This window comes from Epinephelus fuscoguttatus, linkage group LG13 (assembly GCF_011397635.1).
Source record: "Epinephelus fuscoguttatus linkage group LG13, E.fuscoguttatus.final_Chr_v1".
In the NCBI taxonomy this organism is placed as follows: domain Eukaryota; kingdom Metazoa; phylum Chordata; class Actinopteri; order Perciformes; family Serranidae; genus Epinephelus; species Epinephelus fuscoguttatus.
In genome coordinates this window covers 13,479,753-13,502,336 of record NC_064764.1, presented here as the reverse complement: position 1 = coordinate 13,502,336, position 22,584 = coordinate 13,479,753, and the positions used below count along the sequence as shown (strand labels likewise).

General features: G+C 39.5%; 1 protein-coding gene across 6 annotated transcripts in view; it reads right to left on the bottom strand.

Annotated features, from left to right (window-relative positions):
• lrp1bb (low density lipoprotein receptor-related protein 1Bb) overlaps positions 1–22,584 on the bottom strand; it is a 332,674-nt gene that overhangs the window by 93,542 nt on the left and 216,548 nt on the right. For all 6 annotated transcript variants that reach the window (XM_049594030.1, XM_049594032.1, XM_049594034.1 and 3 more), the window contains 14 exons: positions 22,142–22,273; positions 21,691–21,918; positions 21,127–21,301; positions 20,725–20,819; positions 17,515–17,664; positions 8,782–8,922; positions 8,541–8,666; positions 8,203–8,334; positions 4,007–4,141; positions 3,539–3,668; positions 2,244–2,370; positions 1,932–2,083; positions 1,095–1,219; positions 489–860 (listed from right to left, as the gene is read on the bottom strand). In XM_049594030.1, coding sequence (XP_049449987.1) covers positions 489–860; positions 1,095–1,219; positions 1,932–2,083; positions 2,244–2,370; positions 3,539–3,668; positions 4,007–4,141; positions 8,203–8,334; positions 8,541–8,666; positions 8,782–8,922; positions 17,515–17,664; positions 20,725–20,819; positions 21,127–21,301; positions 21,691–21,918; positions 22,142–22,273 — 2,220 coding nt within the window. The remainder of the gene's footprint in view (positions 1–488; positions 861–1,094; positions 1,220–1,931; positions 2,084–2,243; positions 2,371–3,538; positions 3,669–4,006; positions 4,142–8,202; positions 8,335–8,540; positions 8,667–8,781; positions 8,923–17,514; positions 17,665–20,724; positions 20,820–21,126; positions 21,302–21,690; positions 21,919–22,141; positions 22,274–22,584) is intronic.

Here is a 22,584-nt window from a genome sequence, read left to right as displayed (position 1 = left end):
TTTATTTATTTATTTGACACTTATAATTCATGAAAAGTCACATCCATAATATTTAATGATTGTTGATATAGTGCATCAGTAAGCATTACGTGTTTATGACTGTAGTCATGGAGCATTATAAATGCACTATAATTCTCTATAAATGCTCTCATAACGCATTACAGATGTGGTCTTCATAGAAAGTGATACCCAAATATCTTTGCTGAGACGTTATTATGGATTTTGGGCCAGTAAAAAAAAAAAAAACACAAAAAACTGCCAACCCTAGCTTTAAAGCACAAGAAAAGTATGACCTGTTACACTGCTATTCAGACAGCTGTATACATGTGAAGTCAAACCTTGCCACCAGAACACCAGTAATACTGGAGCTTCAGAGGTGTGTGTGTGTGTGTGTGTGTGTGTGTGTGTGTGTGTAATTGCAGATGTATGTGTTTGGTGGGGATATTTGGACTGTAGACACATGGTGTGGGAGTGTGAAATGTACTTACTTTCTGCAATAATAGATCTTCCTGTCCAATCATCGTTAATCATCTGGATGTTTCCAAAATGGACATCACTGAAAAAGATGCGGTTGGTCCTTGCTGTCTTCTGACTGTAGTCAAAAGCAAGGGCTATGACATTCTTGAAAAAAGCAGGATTTTCAAAAGGCTGAACAGGTGAGTTGAGGTCATTCTCATCTGAAAGGTGGATGCTTTTCAGTATGGTCCTCTCAGAGAAGAGCAGATAACCTTCATAGCGCTCACAGGCGAAGCCGTCCTCTGCCAGACGGCCATGGGCACAGGAGCAAGTCCGCCGACCACTACCAAGGTGGAAGCACAGCTGCTGGCAGCCTCCATTACTCCTGGCACAGGGGTTTGTGCCTTCAAAACACAAACAAACAATATGTTCAGTTACTGATTTGCCTCAATCTCTGTCACCTTGCAATTATGTTTAAATTGTACATGACTAAACATTACATATGAAAATTAAAGATGCAGTTTAGCAGCCACATACTATTTGCAAATCGGATTTTATTACAGCCTTTCAAAACAAAGTATTGGAAAAAGCACAGATAATTGTGTGAATCAATAAGACACTTAAATTGAAGCATCTACCTTTTTCTCTGCCTCTGTTGAAGACTGTCACATCCTTCAAATTAACCCCCAGACCACTCCTCATGGTCACAGCCTCATTGGTATCACTCTTGAAGCCACGTCGGATTGAACCATTGGAGTGAGCCCTGAAGTGCACCCGGAGAGACAGGGGGCAAAATTACAGATCTAAGTTTCAGAGAAGAAAGCATACTGTATTCCCTGAAGTCAGATAGATTTAAAGATGGATAATTTCATTTGACAATAGTAAAGTGATATCCAAGACTGTAGTCACTCGGTCCTGACATACAATTCAAGTTGTTAGAGATAAAAAAAAAAAAAACACAATAAAGCTAACAGCTTCTTTCCATTGTGGCCCTCGTTGTAAAGGGAAGAGAAAGAGATGATTGATCTCCAAGTCACGAAAGAGAGGTTAAAAACATGAAAAACAGACGACAGACCAAAGAGATGTGTGATTAATTATTTAACATTATTTGTTCACCAATAGTTTAAAACCCTTCTCAGTCTGTTGTTCCTTCAGAGATCCAACACTGTTCCAAACAACTGCAGGCGTAAAAAAAAAAAATGTACCGAGCAACCAATTTCGTGAAAAGAAATAAGGCTTCATTAAATTTAACTGTGTGCTTCAATTTACAGAAGGGCGAGGAAGAATTTGCCCTTGCTGATGACACTGAATTCTGCCTAGAGTATTTACAAAAATAGGCAGTGACCCTCACTATGAGAAAACACTGTTCTTAATATTTTCATATGAGACCTTTGAAGGAAAGGTTATTGTCAGGTTAGTATTGCAGGCTTTGCAGGGCATTGCATGTGTGTGCATTTATGAAAATAATAAATTACCTGTCAGACCAGTAGATGTAAGGCCCAAACACAGCAACTGAGAACAGGTCTACGTTGGCCACTGACAGTACAATCTCCCGGCTCTCACCTGTCTCAAGGTTGATCCTCTCGATCTTATCTGTGCGGGCGTCGCACCAGTATAATGTATTTTCCTGGAAGGTAATTTCAAAAATGCACATCACAAACTGAGCCTCTTAGGCAAAGTCATATTTCAGCCATAAAGGAGATGAGGTAGGAAGTACAGTATGTAGGAGTGGAGTGGAGGGGGAAAGAGGTTGGTGACAGTGTTTGAGCATCTGTGTGCGACTGTACCTCATAGTCTATGGAAATTCCATTGGGCCACATGATGCCCGAGTTGACCAAGGTAACCTGATCTGAACCATCCAGGCGGGAGCGGCCAATACAGGGGTTCTGGCCCCATTCAGTCCAAAAGAGATATCTGGCAACCACAGAAGCATCGTACATCACACAAAAAAATGATTAATGCACATGGAAAACTTGAATCACTGCCCCGCAATTGTATGCCTCCCCGCACCAGTCAAGTTTCTCTTACAGTTTACACCGATATCTGTAAAAAACACAAAGATACTTCACACACCTTTTCCCCCCGACAGCACAAAAAATCTGTACCACCAGCACAGTTTCAAGGTGGGCAGCCAAGATTAGTGTCACCAATTCAGTATCTGACCAAATCTTTTCCCTCCTGTTCCTGAGATATGACATTGAGTAATGGCCAGAAAAGTGTTTTATGAAGAACATCATAGCTGCTTGTTTTTAACTGTCTTGTAAGGTGTCCTTCAGTGCTTTGAAAGGCCCGTATAAATAAAATGCACTATTATTATTACTGTTGTTATTCTTATAATTATTATTAGGATCATTGTTATTATTATTATTATTATTATTATTATTATTCATGTAAACCATGGTGCTGGTCTAATACTAGTCTCTCTTTACTGTAGAAAGTTATGATATGGGGGCAGGTCACCTTTCATAAATCCAATAAACAAAAGAACACTAGCCTTGATCTTTTCTAACTAACAATTATTCATGTCATCTTAATAATATGTCGGCAACCAACCAATTACCTTTCCCAATAGTACCACAGGAATAAGGAAGAAGCAAACCTGGTAGACGCTGGTAATCTGGCATTCAGGCAACTCCTGATGATGTAGCTATAGGTTTGCTGGTTAGCTAGCGTTTTGCTGAGATTAGCTATTAAATTTGTTTTTGTTTTTTTTTCATTGTAATATAAATGATCCTAGCACATAACTTACTGAAGTATAACCAAAGAGGAAAGTTGACAAAGATTCTGTTGTATTTAAAACTTGTACAACTGTAATTGGAGCACAGAGCGAAAAAAGGGCGGGACTTAGAAAGAGCTATTTGTCCACCTGAATTTGCCACCAAAGAGCCTTATGACACCAGTTACCATAGTCTCTGGTCATTAGCTGGTTTGTTTTTACAGTATACAATATTAGAGCTTCTAAAGGCAAACGTAAACATGTCCTAAGTCTACAATAGCTTTTAAAACCATTGCACTACTGTTTTTAGGGGTGGTACTGATTACAGCAAATTGTGACCTTAACATAATAAAACCCATGGCCTACCCCTTCTGTGGATGTACAGCAATGGCCCTGGGTTGATCAAGTCCTTCAGATATGACCACTGAGCGGTATGCACCATTCAGACGAGAGATTTCTATTAGATTGAAACCATGGTCTGTCCAGTATAGGTTTCCTGTGTGGAAAAATGCAATAGCCAGGTGAGTAAATACAGCAGTGGTTTATTGATCATCATGGGCAGAGTATAAAAGAAGGTCTCATCATGAACCTATGCATAAATTCAACCAATAACTAATCTTGCAGGTACATTTGCCCTGTAAATGATTTTATGTGGGGGATACCCAACTCTATCACTAAGGTTCTAGCTTCTTTAACAATTCCAACCAAAACAAACACATGTACTTATTGCCATAGCTAGAAACAGTGCACATAAAGTGAGAATTTTCACAAATCAATACCAACTTCACAGCCTACGGTAATAGATTCCAGCTCCTGGGGAGAGACTTTACTAACCAGCAATCCAGTCAACAGCGATGCCTTCCACCCGGCTGATGCCGGTAGTAATGACGTCCTCCCTCCAGGTCTGATCACGTTTGGCCCGCGATATTCTGTTGAGGCCCATATCTGTCCAGTACACGGTGTCATTTGCTGCAAAACATACAACATACATTTACTGATGAGATAAAATGGGATGATGAATGAGGTCGCCACAAAAGTATTTATGCCCACAAACAAAGCAGCTCATGAAACCTCATTTTACTGCAGCATGGCCCATTTCACCGAATGTTGTGTGGGACTATAAAGTATGATGGCGAAAATACCCACACAGTTCATCCACAGCTCTTGGTTGACATACAGTGCCTGAACAAGAAAGGCAGTTGTCGGCCAAATTTTACAGACCAGTATATTGCTTAATGCAAAACACGGTGTTGGTAAAACTGTTATGGACCCTTTATGATTTTAAAGCCCCATTACATAAGCATATAAAATAGTACATAATTTATTTATGGTGCAGTCTTCAAGTGCATCTCCGTGCATGCTGGTAACTTTGGCTCTCCACAGGTTGTTAGGAGGCTGGGTGGCGTTATATGTTTATTTGCACTTTCTTGTCTCTGCTGCCTTCACACTCTGTTAACACGAAGCACACATATGACAGAATACAGCTGTGGGGCTTTCATCTGTTCTGCTCTGGCAGCCTGGCTTCTGTGATGACAAGTAAATGATGTGTTTGAGCTATCAGCTGCTGCTCTTGGATGGGGTTAGTCATGCATTTGCATTTTCACCTGCACAAAGTAACAACAGGGAGGGCAATCTTGTTCTTTAATTTGGCGATTTGTCTTGGACTCCACTTTTTTTTTTTTTTTTTTTTCTTTGCAGAAGCCATAGTAACATATCAAATTGCTGGTTTTCCTGAACTTTATGACTCTATATGAAAGAGAAAGTCTGTATGTAAAGTGTTAGTCCAGTAAAGTGCAGTACTCACATTTGATAATATATGTTGGCACAGTGGGTATGTACATCCCTTAGGGTGGATTTATAGAAATTACAGCAAATTTCAATCATTAACAAACAATTATTTAATGGCCTTGCACATAAGATAATTTTAATACATATCATCATGACTAAAAATCTATAGCTATGCTTGCAGCTGTACCTAGTCATAGCAGTGCTTTGAGCTAATTGTTAACGTCAGCGTGTTAACATGCTCACAATGACAATCCAATCCACATGACTACTTAGGTCATGTGTTTAAACATGTCGTTCACATTGTAAAATGGCTGCAGTTGCACCAAAAGTACATGCTTAGGTTTAGATGAAAGAACACCTGGGTTAGGTTTAGAAAAAAGTTAATGGCTTGGCTTAACATAACTGCGTTGGTTACTAATGAAATGTAACATGACGTATCTCACATGACGTACATGACATATGTCACACTACAGCATACTATGTTATGTTGTTACAATACGTCAGCATTGGCTTTTGGTTTCACATGGGATATGAACAGCAGTCTCCTGGATGAAGGTTCTGTATTTGTTTGACTCATCCACCTAAGCAGTCTTTGTCACTCTTTATACTTTGTTGCCTCACCTTCTCTTATGCTCCCATCATAATTACTACAGCCACCAGACAAACTAAAAATAAATGTACATATGGGTCAAAATAAACTGATTGTACAAATGATGTGTGTGGTCCTATTTGGAGAGGAACAGCCTCTGACAATGCTAGCATGCTGATGTTAATAAGGATACTATTCACTTTGTTCATGCTAACATGCTAAACTAATTAGCACTTTGTTTGTAAATTAGCCCTTTAGTAAATATGATACTTTTTAATCAAACGTACAGCTGAGGCTTGGCAGCACTTATGCATTAAAGAAATAATTGAGCAAATCATTCATTCATTCATTCATCTTCTAACCGCTTCATCCTCTTGAGGGTCGGGGGGGGGGGCTGGAGCCTATCCCAGCTACATCGGGCGAGAGGCAGGGTACACCCTGGACAGGTCGCCAGACTATCACAGGGCTGACACATAGAGACAAACAACCATTCACGCTCAGATTCACACCTACGGACAATTTAGAGTTATCAATTAACCTAGCCCCCAATCTGCATGTCTTTGGACTGTGGGAGGAAGCCGGAGTGCCCGGAGAGAACCCACGCTGACACGGGGAGAACATGCAGACTCGAGCAAATCATTGGACAGATTGAAATTTTGATGTAATGATAGCAATTTTTGATGAATTATAATGCATTCAGAGGAATATCCATCCATTAGTTGTTGAGACGTTTCCCTCAAAACCACAAATATCAACCTGTTGGGAGGACCTGGAGGAAGTAATTTTAATTCACCATCTGGGTACCATTATTATCTGTACCAAATTTTATGGAACTCTACCCAGTAGTTGTTGAGATATTTTAGTTTAAAGTGGTTGATTCACCAACTCAGTGGCTAAAAAGAAACATTTTCTGACTTTCTGACCATGAATGGCCATGCAGATCGTTTTTATGGTTTTTTTGTCAATAGACTTCTGTCGACAGATATATGAACATAATTTCATTTGTGGTGTTTGTTCTGGTATGATTTTCTCCCTTCTCTAGATAATGGTCATTTAGTTAGCTGGGAATGTTAAATCCGTATTAGCAACCAATTCCATGAATTTTATACTCAGAATTTTTTTTTTGTAAACCTGCTTGGGGAAGTCATAGAATACATGTGGAATTACTGAAGCATGCATTTTTTTTTTAATCTGGTGCTGCTTTTAAAAAAATGCTATAAATCTCTAGTGTATGAACCCTTGTGTGTATGCAGTTTGTTTCTGTTTCCAGTTGTGCGCATGCAATTTCCTTTACATAGCTTCTGTTATCATGCTTCAGTGGCAACCTATTACATATATGGAGCTCTACCAGCCTGTAGTTTATTCATAGCATTTGTTGTTGTAATAAATCTATCATTTTTATCATACAAATAATACGGTGAAAGGAAGCAGGGACGTAACAAACGACAGCAAGTGCTACTGGGTTCATGTTTTGCAATGCACGTTATGGTACCTTCATTTGATACAATATCTTGAGAATTGCAATATATTAGGATTGTTTCAGAGGGTTGTGAGGAAATAGTTATTCATGCTGAGGTTCCCCTGTAATGTGAAGTCATTACTACTCCATCTACCATGCACTTCACATGCCCACAGAGCATTATTCAAAAGGTTTAAGCCTAGTATAGGAAATACCATTTTCTCCCTCCCCTCTAACCCGCTTACTTAAAGATTGAGAAGGAAATATTCGTGCTGTGGGATATAAAGGAAGGGAAGTTTGTTGTGTAATCAAATAGTCATTTAACAACTTCAGTATCAGTGAAGTATTGCTGTCTCATGAGGTACACACTTTTATGTTATACATCAACCATTATATACAGTATAGGCTGCATTTGACTGTGTATAGTCAAGTATGAATAGAAACAGTAAAGGCAATCATATCCACTTGACATTAGAAAGACCACTACAGAGCAGCTTGCCTGGAGGGATTCTATGTCTCAGACACTTAGGGAGAGCATGTGAATGGCAACATTGGTCTTGAACCTAATCATGTAGTTGAAGGATGGTGTGTGTAGTCAATGTGAAACTCTATTATTATCATCGGGGTTTCATATAAGGTTTCCACATTATTAAACTACATTATAATTAAAAATGCAAAGCTGCACTAAGAATTCCTCTGCCATTTCCACGGGTGAGAGAAAACTGGAGGTCTATTGCTTTCTGTTTTTGTGTTAGTAGTTATGTTCATGCATAGATTGAACGAGTAGAGGTTTAGATATGTGCCTGCCCTTTTCAACAAAATGCCTTGTGAGTGTATGCGACATTAAAGCCTTGCTTTAAAGTAGACGGTTGAAACAATACTGGATTACAGAAGTGACATTAAAGACCACATTCAAGCAGTCAGCTTGGCATCTCAATGAAAATAAAAGTTAAAGAAGAATAATTTCATCTCAAATTGCAGGTAAACCAAAGGTCATAGCCATTCATAAGCCTGCAAAACAACTTCACATTTCTACTTAAAAACACCACAAACAACATGCAGCATGTACAGCACATTGAACAATATCTCTTCTCTAAAAAAGAAAAAAAAACCTCTTCAAGCTTCAGTGGATCCCTGATATATCTGCACCTTATATTCTGTACCACCAGCCCCTCTGTGTGTTACATATCATACCTGCATGAAAGTCAACTCCCACAGCAAACAGTGTTCCTGTAATGGGCATGAGGGCTTCGCTGTTGTCATTTGGGTCAAGAGCAATTCCCCGGATTCCCTCGTGGATGGAATACATCAGAAAGGAGTCAACACCTAGAGACCGATAAATGGCCTGTTAATACCCTAAACACAGGTATTAAAGCACTGTAAACTATGAATGTTCTTTGACCTGTCATAGATTAATCACATTGCTTCACATTTAGAGTAATGGATGCAGAAGAATTTCAAAGAGGTGTGAAAAATAAAATGCTTATAGGAACATATCAGCAGCTCTAGAGAACATATTTTGGGAAACGTACCCTCACAAGACATGCGGTCGCTACGCAAGTTGTAGCCAACGGTGCAGGAGCAGCTACGGGTGTTCTCGGAAGTGGGGAAGCAGAGCTGTGAGCATCCTCCGTTGTTTATCTGGCACTGGTTTCTTCCTGGAGGTTAGGCACAACCAGCAAAAAGCAAAAAATAAGGTACCATTAGTAAGTATGTGTGGGTAGTGTGTATGCGTTTCTGTGTCTTTATCTGTGTGTTTGTGAGCATGGTTACCTTTCTGACCCTCCCTATCGTACACCTTCATATGAACCACCCCACTCGTTTTGTTTCTCAGGATCACAAGGTTTCGTCCGTCTCTCTTGGTTACTGTTCCCAGTTGTGCTGATTCCTCATCTGCCCACCAGAGTTTGCCACCTGTAACCAACAATGTCATTTGCTGATACTGATATAAAAAAAAAACATTTGGCCACAGATACAGATCCAGTAGAACTGCAATGCAAGGGCAACATTTTATTATTTGCTTCAGGTAACACTGCACCTATGTCTTCTTCACTAAGAAATGTATGCAAATCGTACTGTGATGCAAACAAGCATTCAGAAACACTACAGCACACTCAAATACCAATTCCAAGTGCAAACGGCGTGCTTCAGCTTTCACTCTAATCCACCAAGGCTGGCACTCTTATGCCATAAAACCCATTAATAATTGAAGCATTCTCTGAGCTGATTTGAGGATACCCTGTTCCCTGCTCTGCCCACTTGCTGCTGCTGATGTGTTCATCTTGCAGCCTTAAAACATAGTTACTTTGATGTTACAGAAAGGTTGTCAGAAAAACAAAGACTCTTCTCTGCACTTTCACAATTTGGGGGAGTGACTATTATGGAGTGACGTGGCTACAATAGTAATTTTCAGTGTCTACAATAGAACATGAAGATTTGCACATAATCTATACATTTATGACTTCATCATGCACATAGAATGTCTGACCATTGATATTTGTCAGATTCACTCTCATTGTGCATGAACAGCAGTCATAAATGTCAATCTAATTTGGTTATTTTGGTATGCAAAAAAAAGTGATTCTGTGACAGCAACTCCTAATCTTTGATTTATTTATTTTACTTTATAAGACTTCATGAGTTAAAATTCTCTTTCATGAGTCAATCTTTGAGCTTAAAGCAAAGTGATAGGGCAACTAAGAGCACGTACTGTAGTTGTTCTGTGTCAGGATGTTTCACCATCTACTCCTTGACAGAGTGGCTGGCCTGTCTGGCTCTGTGTGACAGTGAACCTCCAGGCTTCAGTAGTGCTGCCGTCGTGAGCATAAGTGATGAGTGTGTCTTTCTAAGAGGCACATGCACAATAGGCTCCTGACCCCGGCACACCCAGCCGCCACCACACTATCCTCCAACCCTCGTCTCTGTCCTCAGATGAAATCAGTGATGCACAGTCCAGGCACTTTGCCACAGACTCGACAGACGTGACAGGAACTCTCAATTTTCAAATCCCACCGTGCAAAGTGGAGAAGAGTCAGGTGGCCCCTCTTGCTTCAAAATAGTCACTGTAATCAGGGTGGAGATGGACCTGATATTAGTCCTTTTTGAAAGGGACAAAATTGCAAAAATGAACCATTACTTGGTGGAGGCATGCTTTAAAAAAGGCAGCATAATGGAAAGGAAAAAAAAATCATATTTATAAAGTAACATCAAAATTGGCTATTTCAAAAGGTCAACGTCCTCAGAGAGTAAAACATAAATTAAAAAAAATTGTGCCTCAGAAGCAAAGCAACCCTCCACAAAAGCATTACTCTGCAAAGCAGCAGCAACTGAAGCAGTGACCACTTATGAAAGGACTTACAGGTAACTGGAATTCTTTATGTTTTGTTTTAATTCAACCCTTCTGAGCAGCATTGTTGGTGCAAACAAACTGACACAGTTTATTACTCTCTTTGGCTACATAATATGACAGGAGCTACAGTATTAAGGGAACATAATGTAGATTAGAGAGGCATCATATTACAGTCAATACAATATGGTGCTATGATATTGTTACTTTGGCAACATATGTGCATTTTCAAAAGACAACCAAAACATGTGCCCTGTATGTTCCATACCAACCCAGTCACCAGAATGTTTACATTGTACCTTTCAAGGAACCAGGGGCATTTTACATTTATATGTTTTAGTATTGTCACAATCCTGGATCACACACACAATCAATGAACTCAACCATGGAATGAACACATATTCTGACTTTACGACTAATTCAAAGGTGGAGGTAGAGTCTCTCTTGTTTACCTAAGCCTGTAAATCTGAATTAATTACACTTTGGTTCTCATAGTTTCAGTAAAATTAACTAAATGATTAAATTGTGGAGAATTTAAGCAAACTAACAAAGTTTTTCATGCCTATATTGACAAAAGTTTAAACATTTATATCTGTATGCACGATCTACGCAGCTTGGCACTAGCTCAATCAGGTAGCTGACGACCCAGTGGACTTTAAGAGATGTGATACATCCAAAGAACCAGAAGCAACCAGTCCTGACTTCTAATTGAGACCTGCATTAATTTGTCAAAATTTGTAGCCACACCAGGCTAGTAAAAAAGACTTGACATTAAATTGAGGCTGATTGTATTAAACATTAACATTAAGACAGAGCGAGAAAGTGCGGCCGGTAGTGGTGTATTGATACTGCAGAAAATTAGTAATGAAACCATTTCAAATGTTCAGAATCAATATGTATTAATAAATCAATATTTTTGACAACACTAGTATGTTTCAGGGTGGCACGGTGGCGCAGTGGTTAGCACTGTTGCCTCACAGCAAGAGGGTTCCTGGTTCGATCCCAGGAGGGAGCCCTTCTGTGCGGAGTTTGCATGTTCTCCCTGTGTTAGCGTGGGTTCTCTCTGGGTACTCTGGCTTCCCCCCCCACAGTCCAAAGACATGCAGATTGGGGACTAGGTTAATTGGAGACTCTAGATTGTCCGTAGGTGTGAAAGTGAGTGTGAATGGTTGTCTGTCTCTATGTGTCAGCCCATGGCGACCTGTCCAGGGTGTACCCTGCCTCTCGCCCGATGTCAGCTGGGATAGGCTCCAGCCCCCCTGTGACCCTTGAGAGGTTAAGCGGTTTCATATGTAGATATATTTAAATTATATTGAAATTTTAGATTTCTTTGTGTTTCAGTTTTCAATTTATGTTGACAACATTGTGGTCAATGTGTAGTCAGGGTTAGCCACAAAAAAAAAAAAAAAAAAAAAAAAAAAACTGTTAAGATTAGGAAAAGATCATGTTTTGGCTTAAAATACGTGGTTGTTGTCACCACAAACACTGCTGGAAATATCACGACGTGTTGTCTGAAAGCATGGCTGGTCATGAACAATGGTTGGCAGCCATATCGCCAAGGTCTGTCATCCACAACTCCTACTCCTGATGCCTCAGATAAATGTAATCTGAACTATGTCACTTTAGAAACATCTATACGACACATATGAAATGTACAAATACAACTAACATATCAATGGTTTGCAGAAATGTACAATGCCAACATTTCTTCTGGTGACAGGGCTGATCACACCATCAATCAAGTGAGACATTGCTTTGTTATCTCACCATTTTTGATTTATCGAGATTAAAAAAGAAAAAAAGAAAACACACACACACACAAACAATTCCCACTTGCATTAATAGCTTTGGGCTCAATGTCATCCCTAAAGGGAATGTAAAACTCGTTTTCACAAATCAGACAAATTCCCATGAGTGAGAATGACAGTCTACATGCAGTTTACAAAACATTTGACCCTGGAGGGCATGCTAGCCTAGATTAGCTTTGCACCCAGTGTTAATTTGATGCCGTAGGAACTGCTGGCTAGCTGTGATTGCTCGCTTGTGGCACATCATATTCAATTTCCACCTCAACTGCTTGTTTGATTCCAGGCAAGTCAAGGCTGATGGATCACCCACACCTTCTAAATAGAAGCCCTCACCTCTCCCTCAAGCCAATCCAATTATTACGGAGCCCTCGATCTGAGTGGATCGACCTTGTGTCACTAACAGTGCCTTCATTATATCTTTTCACAAGCAGTTTGAGTAATCACTAAGGCATGCACACAAAATGAAAACGCCAAAAGGAAACACGAGCACATCCGCATGTTTGTTTTAACACACTGCTGCGTGCTGGTCAAATGAATTATCAGTTCAATCGATTATAGTCATTTTGCTCTCTGAAGCCGACAGTCAGGGTTTAATTTAACCCGTCAATTGTGGATGTATCATTACAACACCTTCAGAGAAGAAGGTAATATTTGATTCTGCAGCAATATGAGCAAAATGACTGCCTGATACCTGTCTAACACAGCACAGATACCACTGCAGTAGAACAACCTTTGCCTTTTCCATGGTCGTGAGCTTGCCTCATCCAACGTGGGAGCTGTAGATCCTGATAAAACTCAAGCTTTCCTAATGCACACACACATTGTTCGGAGTAACCTTAACCACTTCAAACACAACTAACAGATCGATCGAGCTATCGCAGACCAGATGAGAGAGCCTGACAATTGTTAGATTGAAGCTAATTAATGTTGATTGACTAAACTAGCAGAGAGGACTCAAGAGCCCTTAATTATCTATAACCACACTGCAGTACCGAACATGTTATTTCCCTAACAATGCAGGTTGCACATGCATTTATCTACATATTCATACTGTAGGAGGAGAACAGAGTTGGTTGTCACATTCATTGGATCTTGCTCCCTTGAGGGCACTGTTAATTAAAAACATGCTACTGAAATCTTCAGAGTCAGAGTCAGAGGTCACCTACAGTGTTATTTCAGTAGCGAGACAAATAACATTAAGGTGAAAGTACGTTTAGCGTTTCTCCAGTCAAAATGTAAATATCCAGCTCTTCTATTTTCTCTTCTCTGCTTTTATAAAATGGGTTTATCATAAAACAATCATAACCGTTAAATAGTATGAAGGGAGAGCTACGGGTTATAGAGGTTATTTCTTAGCTTGACTACAACATGTGGTTGTTAGCGAAGTCACAAGCAAAAATCACAGATGGGAATGTTTGTCACATTCTCTTAAGGATTGGTTGTCACAATCATTGTTTGTAAAATGCACTTATAGGAATGTTTTTTCCTATTTATGCTCTCTCAATGCAGGAGATGTGTTAGCTTGTTGCATTTCAATAAATAAAATTAAACTTCTTTAATCACTTTTTGAGACTACCTCCATTTTTTCCCCATTAAGGTAACATAGGGACAACCAAACCCATAGTGTATGACTGCCAACCCCACAACTGGGATGGTTGTCATAAGTGCACAAGGTTCATTTGACAGTCCATATCTTTTGAACAGAATAATCTTAAAGGAGAGTAAGGTCATGCCATTCCTACCTGACACTCTGGCTTATGTCAAACATTGAAAGGGAATCTATTAAGGACACAGTTTTGGGGGACTGAAATGAAAGTAAAAAGTGTGATGACCAACCCTGTTCTCCCACTAAATCTAACACTGTACCATTCCATTAGGTATCTAATCACAATTTGCTGAGCTAGTAAGACACACTAGAAACAGAGAGGAGACATCGAAAACTTAGTGAATGGTCAGCAAATGCACTTAATTGCATCTTTCACCATGGAGACAAACAACAACATCTGCAGAGGGGACATTTCTCTGTAATGGGCATCACCGAGAGTCTATTCACTTGTCAACAAAAGAAGCTCAGGGTTGGAAAACAGCATGTTTGGCTGCTGTCCTGCTGTCTTTCCCCAACCTTATTTTCAGCTGAGTGTATACATTTAACAAGTATATGCTCAGTTGTCTATAGCAAAGGAGGGAGGCATGGTGGTGCAGTATGAGAAACTGTCCAACAGACAACAAGCAAGTGGACATTACAAGAAATACAATACTAATCTCAGGCTAAGAGGACATGTAATTGAGCTCTTTGCTCAGCATTTGTAATGTAATGATTAATGTTGTAGTGTTAAATTGGTACAATTTGTTTGAAATACATGTACATAAATGGCTCATCATGAAAACTGTTCAGTTATTGCTGACATATAATCTGGTAAAGGGGGAAAAGGGAATATGAGTTGTTTATGTCTTATTAAACACTATGCTTAATATTATGAACGTAATATCTTTAACATCTTTAACAGATCAACATCTACAGCTGGCAGTGGGCGAAGTCAATCATCTCATGCCTAGATTATTAAAAAAGATGTGATATCTCATTAGAAGAGGTCTTATGAGTATTAAATGTACGTTCATGCCTGCATGAATCCAAATGTTAATGTACAAATCCACTAGATTGCTGTTTTCAATATGAAGTAATTCATGGCCATGCAATAAATGTACTGTTGAAGCAGTGTGAAATTTCTCTGTTTAAGAAAGTATTATGACAGTACAATACAGGGCTGTTCATTCTACCGTTTCAAACAATTTTCTCAACATAACAAAATGTCATTAATTGTGATTGATGGAGACCTGCAAACATCATTTCACTGTTTTGCTGTACCTGCTACTGTGCAGGAACCAAGCCATTAGTCTTTGTCACCTCTGGTTTTATCTCCCATTTATGAAATGCAATAATGAAGTCTCCATTGTCCATATAACAGTCATCCATAGTCACAGTCTTTATTGTACGAAATGCCTATAAAAATGAACCAAAAAGATGTGGCTTGGAGATGCAGAATGCTAACAGCTAACAAAACAGTGGGACTCCATTCTGCCACTGCTGTGATATTCTGCAACAGTGTGCTTATGCTCTCAGCACATGCTGACAGATACCAACCACACATGAAACCGGGGCCTGCCATGATTAATGACAAGCTTCAAGAACACAAAGTATCACCCTGACAACACTCTTGATTTTATTTTTCCCTTAAAAAATAAAAACTACACTTTGGTCCACACACACACACACACACACACACACACACACACACACACACACACACACACACACACACGTGCACACAACCAACAAATCTCTGTTCAGTATGTTTGCTCCCGTCTCATTACCAATCTTGGCAAGGGAAATGCATTCGCATAGCTCACTGGGAAGCTTCCCAGTTGTCAAGATTGCAGTAGTGTGGAAGTGAGAGAATTTAAAATTCTAATCCTGACATGAAAGGAAAAAAAGCACTGAATGAAATTGTATTTGTTACCTATAAAAGTATACAGGTAGAGCCAAAATACCTATTTGGTAAATACACCAATAACTAGATCCAAGCACACACTGGTGCAAGGATCCTATTTAAGTACCAAGTTGCTGGAATTATTCTTGAAAAATTAATCACACATTTGCAGAGATGTAGATGGTGGCAAACTCATGAAACTTGGCACGTACATTAAAAGTGGCAAAACTTTATATTTCATATGGGTCTTGTGTGTGATTGTAGAGAAATGGCTCAAAAGCATCCCTTAAAAATTTTAACAAAGTAGCCCTCACTGTACAATTCACCTAGATATACAAAATTTGGTAGTCACATGTATCACCTTAAGATTCAATAAAAGATTGCTTGAGGCTGTGAGTTTGTTTTTCCTGTCATAGTGAGGGCATGACCTGCCTTATTTTACTCTGCCTCTGACTGGCCTCCCCTGATATCCAGTCCCTGATAAATCTCTCTCCTCTCACCTAATCATACCCAATCCAACCAGTGAAGGCAACAAGTACAAGTCAATCTTAGGGAGAGTGGGGCGGGTGATGCCTTCACCACCCATGAAAAAATGATATGCCTTGAGGCCATGCCCTGAAACAGAAAGTCAGCCATTTATAAGTGTGACATTTACTGTGCAATTTAGGGACATTCTTTGCCATTTACTGGTGTTGTACTTTACAAACTCCGAGAGATTTAACCCGATCAATGTCAAATGTGTTGTCTTTGCAATGGTATGTCATTACGCTTTTAAGATTTTGTGGAATATTGTTGCCAGGGTGGCCATTTTGTGCATTTCAACATAAAACAGTTTTTTTTTTGTAAATTGACCAAACATTGTCCAGTCTTCCCCAGATTTCTGATACACGTCCAGGCCTGAGGAAATCTACATGCCAGTACTAAATTATGGTCAAAGCACCACCAAATGGCAACAGGAAGTTAGCCTCATGTGACAAACATCATCCAATCAACATGAAATTCAGATTGAATGGTTCACACTAGACATACAGCAACAAACTGTATAGTTAGTGCATCTTCTCCAGCGCCACATGGTGGGTGCAGGGAGTGATTTACAATACGTCATTCCCAGCGCCACACACTCCACACAGATAACATCTAAGTCGTGTGCACAGTGGTTGATTGTCTTAGAAATGTACGCCCACGTCAATCAGTATCCTGCCAGTGACCCTGACGTACAGGAAGGCAAGAGGACTCATTCATTGCTGCTTGCAGCTTTTATTGAGGTTGATTTCTGTACTGCGTGGTACTCAGTGTTACTGTTACTGCACAATGCTGCTGAATTTCAGCAGCTTTGCACACTGTTTGTATGGTGTAATTGTAGAGTTAGTATGTATTTCGGATGACACCGACATAAGGTGTTAATTGGAAGCCTGTATGTTTGAGGAAAACCAGAAAAAGCTGAAAATGGTAAGAGCTAGACCTTGTGAATTAACGACTGTTGTAATGTGAGTTACAGGTGCAATTTCTTCCTGGAATATGTTGACTTAGATTGAAGGAGATTTCTAAATGAACCTATGAGTTGATGGATGATGTGACACATTGGATTCAGCACTGATAGAGAAAGAAGAATCAACACATAATGAACATCCTCCTCCCTTTTCATTACGAAAGGGGTGAGAAAATCAATCATCAATCACTGCTGCACTGTGTTTTAATTATCTAATGCCCCAGCTACTTCACACAAAGTGAAGCACAACTGTTGCAAGGGCTGGCTAAACAGTTCTATTCTACAGCCACTTAACTGGTTAAACACGTAATCCCTCCACACTCTCTGACTAATCCTCAATGGCAATCTGATGCACTCGTGACAAGCTCCACTCACCCATCACAGCCAGAGCTGTGCCTTTGGCTAACTCCCTCTTTAGAGTCTCCAGTACTTCCAGCCCATTGCCATCCAGATTGCACCTGTTGATAGTGCCATTGGCCGAGCTTATCCAGTACAGCTTGTTGGCAGTGTAGTCTATTGAGAGACCTGAGAGGACAAGTGAAGAGAGGACACCTTGTTAGCACTCACTGTGCTAGGATTCACAAGATACTGAGGCCAAAAACTAATTAGAGACATACAAAATAAGTAATAACTGGATAAGAAAATCATAAAATAGTATTAGGCTGCAAAAAACAGTAGATTAGACATACTGAATGATTATATTACATTTAAGACATTACATTAAACAAACAAGATTGTTACTGAAAACAATTCTGACTCAACTATCCATTGTACTGTATTATGTTCCATCAGATGAGGAGATGACTATATCCAGTTACAAATCCTACCTACACTGAATAAGCAATATTCAGAAGGCACATAAGGAATATGAGTTTCCTTTTGATTATACTTGAACAGTATTGCAACAGTACATTTCGGAACTGCATTACCATAACATTAACATACTGTAGTCCCTATGCATTAGGTTGAGTGAGGGCTAATAGAAAGGTTTATGTGTTTGCTGGCACATATTTGTATGGGATCTGTTTATAAGAGCTCCAGCTGGCATGAAAAGTGAACAAGCATGAGACTGACTGCTTTTAAATCCATTTCCTGGCTAACATGATGGCTTTTCATAAAATACCACTGTTAATGGCAGAAAATGAAAGCAATTTCAATTGTGGACCTCTGGACAACTCAATGTCTCCCACCATGTGTTGGATTTATGCCTGGCAGATTCACAGTCACAATGCGTCATTAATTTACGCTTGTCCCCAGGTCTACCCCATAATCATAAATGAAGCCGGTGAAATATGGGTGCGCCCTGCTATCTGTACCGCTGACAGGCCGAGGAGAATGAAGAAATACAGTGAAGACAATGGTGCTGTTTGTGTGACGAAGTGGGAGTTTGACCTTGAGCTGTGTGACAACAGCTACTTAAAATGAAGACCAGCTGATTGGTTTTACCAAAGCTCTCTTAAGCACGCATCATGTGTAGAAAGAGTTTACACTCAAAGAGTGAGAGGGTATGATGGGTAACACATTATTTGGATAGCCCACCTACAGATAGTTGATAGTATTTGTAACACTTCAGCTTATTAGTTGAGATAGATTTTTATCTATAGAATATATGACAGTTCTAGTTCTTACGGTCAAATTAAAAAGTTAGATGATGTACTTCAAATGTTGAAAAAAAAAGTAACAATATGCATGAAAGACGTAAAATAATCAACATATTATGAAAGTATCCATTTAGTTTTCCTTGGAAAAAAACTTGTTTATGGATGTGGTAAATGTATACCTGTGCTGTTGGTTCTGCTATCCTGATTTGCGTGACATTAAATAAATAATATATAACACTACTTCCCATGTCATAGCATTTTGAAGACTTTTAAGAGACTGGCTTAAGACCCAAGTAAACGATGGTTTACTTTTAGAAAACGTAAACCATCGTTTTCTTTTTGCACATGTCACTACAAACACAAACAACAGCACCTTCACATCCACACGCACACATGCGTCTGAGTGCCATAAAAGATGATACAACAGTCAGTGAGAAGGACATAATTGTTGGAGCCAGGAGGGCGGGTTTGAACATTGCTGTAGAGCTGTTAAGCTTTTCAAAGGCAACAATCTCAACGATATACAATAGGTGAACCAGAACACTAGACCTCATCATGCTCTGTGGCAGGCAGCCCTTGACAGATGGAAGTGAGAGACAGTGGGCTTGAGCAATATGTAGTCCATAGTAAAGCAGTTATCATTACAAAGCATGTGTGGGGTACAACCAACAATTTTGGATATTACAATGTGCCATGGTGTATCTTTTCACTCTATACCTGCAGACTGATGTCTTGAGGAGAACATATACTGTAGCAAACCAGGCTCATTCATTCAGAGCTATTATGTTCCCCCAAGGGGATATATATACTTTCTATTGTAATAATTCTTTCTGTTATCATACAAGATTAATCCAAGACTGGTTCAACGATCACTCAGGTGATATTACATAAAGAATGTGGACACCATAATCTTGTATATCAATCCATGAAATGAATCCCTTGGGGAAGAACACATACGGATGTCATAAGAGCATCCTTAGATAAAGAAGCATCCATCCATCAACCCTGAAAGTCGTGTGAGGCAGTGATGTCTATTCAGTTGGCTCTAATACCAGAACACTTTCAGCAGCAAAATTGTCATTTCTGTTGCAAACTGATTAAAAAATGATTACTGAATGATGACTGGTGAAGCATACAAGTGTGCACAGGTAACATGTTTTTCCTGTTTACCCTTTTGTTTGTCTAGGCACTAAAACTTTAAGTTTTGCTTGATTTAGCAAGCTTTGACACCGTGGGACTTGAAGCCAAAAAGTTGCGTGACTTTCTTTGATGTTGCCTGTTGAGATAACATCACCACTGAGAATGTGGGTGTTCCGTCTGATTCTTGCTGACATTGTCAAAACAGAGAAAATCTCAACATGAGTCCATTTGTAACAGTCAGTGCATGTACATGCATTAGAATAAATTCATTAAAAACAGATTAATGCAAACTGATATTATCATAACTTTCATTTAAACACCTTTATCAGGTTATCTTTGTCAAATTACGGTTCAAATGGGGGAATTACTTCAAATGAATTTGGAATGGAATGAGCATAGATGCAAAGAGGTGCATGCAGCAGCACAGCTGTTGATGCTGGAAAATTTAATTGAATTAAATTACCATAAATTGAATCCATAACCAATGAGTACTGACAAATTCCCTCAATTTTCTGTCTTGTTTTGTGGTAATAAGATGTTTGCAGTGGGCTACCGCACATTCTTCCAGACAGAAGTCCAATAATCAAACATATCAAGTGCACATGGATTACTGATGAAACTGAGTTTTTGCAAATCTTGTAAATGCTGTAATCAGGTAATTTCTATCACAATATAATCATTATAGCATACATGTTAACATAGTGAGTTTATGTAAACTGAAAAGACAGAGCTGGAAAATAAATATCATTTTTAATGATGTATGAAAAAAATGGCTTGGTCACCTTTGGGGTTCAACTGCATAGGAGGTCTAATTTAATATGCTATCTATAGCTCTCATACTGACCTACAGGATCCCTCTGATTCTGGTGGAGGACCTTGCTGTTACTCCCATCCATGTTGGCCATGTTAATGGTATTGCCATCTGTCCAATAGATTTTTCTGTGTGGGAAGATGTGAGACGAATTGTTAGTGGCCCAGTTGGGCACGAGATATAATGAGCTTTAAAACATAGTCAATGAACATCACGTTGTTATTAATTGGAAATGCAATGTAAGCCAATACATTTTGTTCCACCTGACGACCTTGTAAAGATCTGCACAAATGATTCAAGCTTGTATAACATGTTCTCTTTACAACAACAGGGCTTTGATCCCTCGCACAGGTGAGGTCTGTAGTCAAGTTTCATAATACTATGCATAGGAGGCGAGCTCCTGATGAAGTGCACACACTGCTCTAATCTACTTACCCCTTGGCGGGGTGCACTACAAGGCACCTTGGCTTATCAATGCCGTGGATGATGGAGGTCTTCAGGGAGCCATCAAAGCGAGCCACATTGATTTGCGACTCGTCATTTTCGGAGCTGAGCCAGTATAAGTTCCTGGAAAGCCAGTCTAAAGCCAGACCACGGCAGTTCACTATGTCTGTCGAGAGAGCATGGCAAAAATAAATAAACAAATACTGCCTGTGTGCTATAATGTAAAAAAAAAAAAGCTCAGGCTACATTTAAAACAAGCAAAATAAAGGTATAAATGATTCTCAACAAATTATTTTGCTACTTCTCATATATTAGTTGTACATTGTGATCATGTCAACGAAGAAATAACAGCAATTAATTAATAATTAGAACAATTATTATAACAAATAACAACTACTCCATGGCCAAGAACAGTGCTGCATTTCACTCTTGCAACAAGAGTAAATGTGTACCTCCAACTAATCATTAGTCAGAACACACATTCACATTCACTGTAGTACATATCGCTGGCAGCCTTGTCTTTGTATTTTGTATGGATGTCTGGAATGCACGCACCTGCAGAAATGATGGTCTCTAGCTGGGTGCCATTGATAAAGGCCCGTTTAATGGTTTGGGTTTTGATGTCAGCCCAGTAGATCCTCTCCTCCTGGGCATCATAGTCCACCACTGTAACATCGTCTATATCCGGCACCGTAAGCGCCGTCATGACGTTCATATAAGGGTTGTCAATGTCCACACCCCGGATTTCAGACCGCCGCACATACAGGAGGAACCTTTTCAGTGCTGGTGAGATGATTAAGAAATCAATCATTCCAGAGAGTGCACAAGTTGGCTGAACTTTTCTGTCAGATCCAGGTGAGAGTGTGATAATAACAGCCTGACGTAAAAGCTGATGTCAATCAAAGTGAAATTTATACATTTAGCAAAACAGCTGTGTTGTTTACATAGCTTCACTTTGATAACATAAGGAGAAAGTATGAAAAATGAGGGAGGTGTTCACGCTCACCAAAGCAGGATTGTTTGTTGGGTGAAAGCTTCATAAGGTGTGGACAGGTGCAGGACGCAGTGCGGTTGTAATTGATGAGACACAGATGTGAACAGGGACCCCGTCCATCATTCCCTTCACATGGGTTAGAGGCTGATGGGAAGGGAGGAAAGAGGAACATTTCAGAACACTCAGCATGAGAAGTTGAGATGGCAATCAAAGAGACAGGCTAAGAAAAAAAAAATAATAAGGACTGGATGTGAATAGGACTCGCTGCCTTTGCAACATGGCATTTACAGGCCTGTCTGATTGTTCCACTGACAGCATACTTTGAAAGTGACAAGAAAGCATTGCTTTAAACAACTATAATTAAAATATTGTTCTTGCTGTATAATAAGGGAAATGCAATACTGCTTGAAAGCATGAGACTTTTGAAAAGAAATATTAAAAACGCTGGCAAGTAG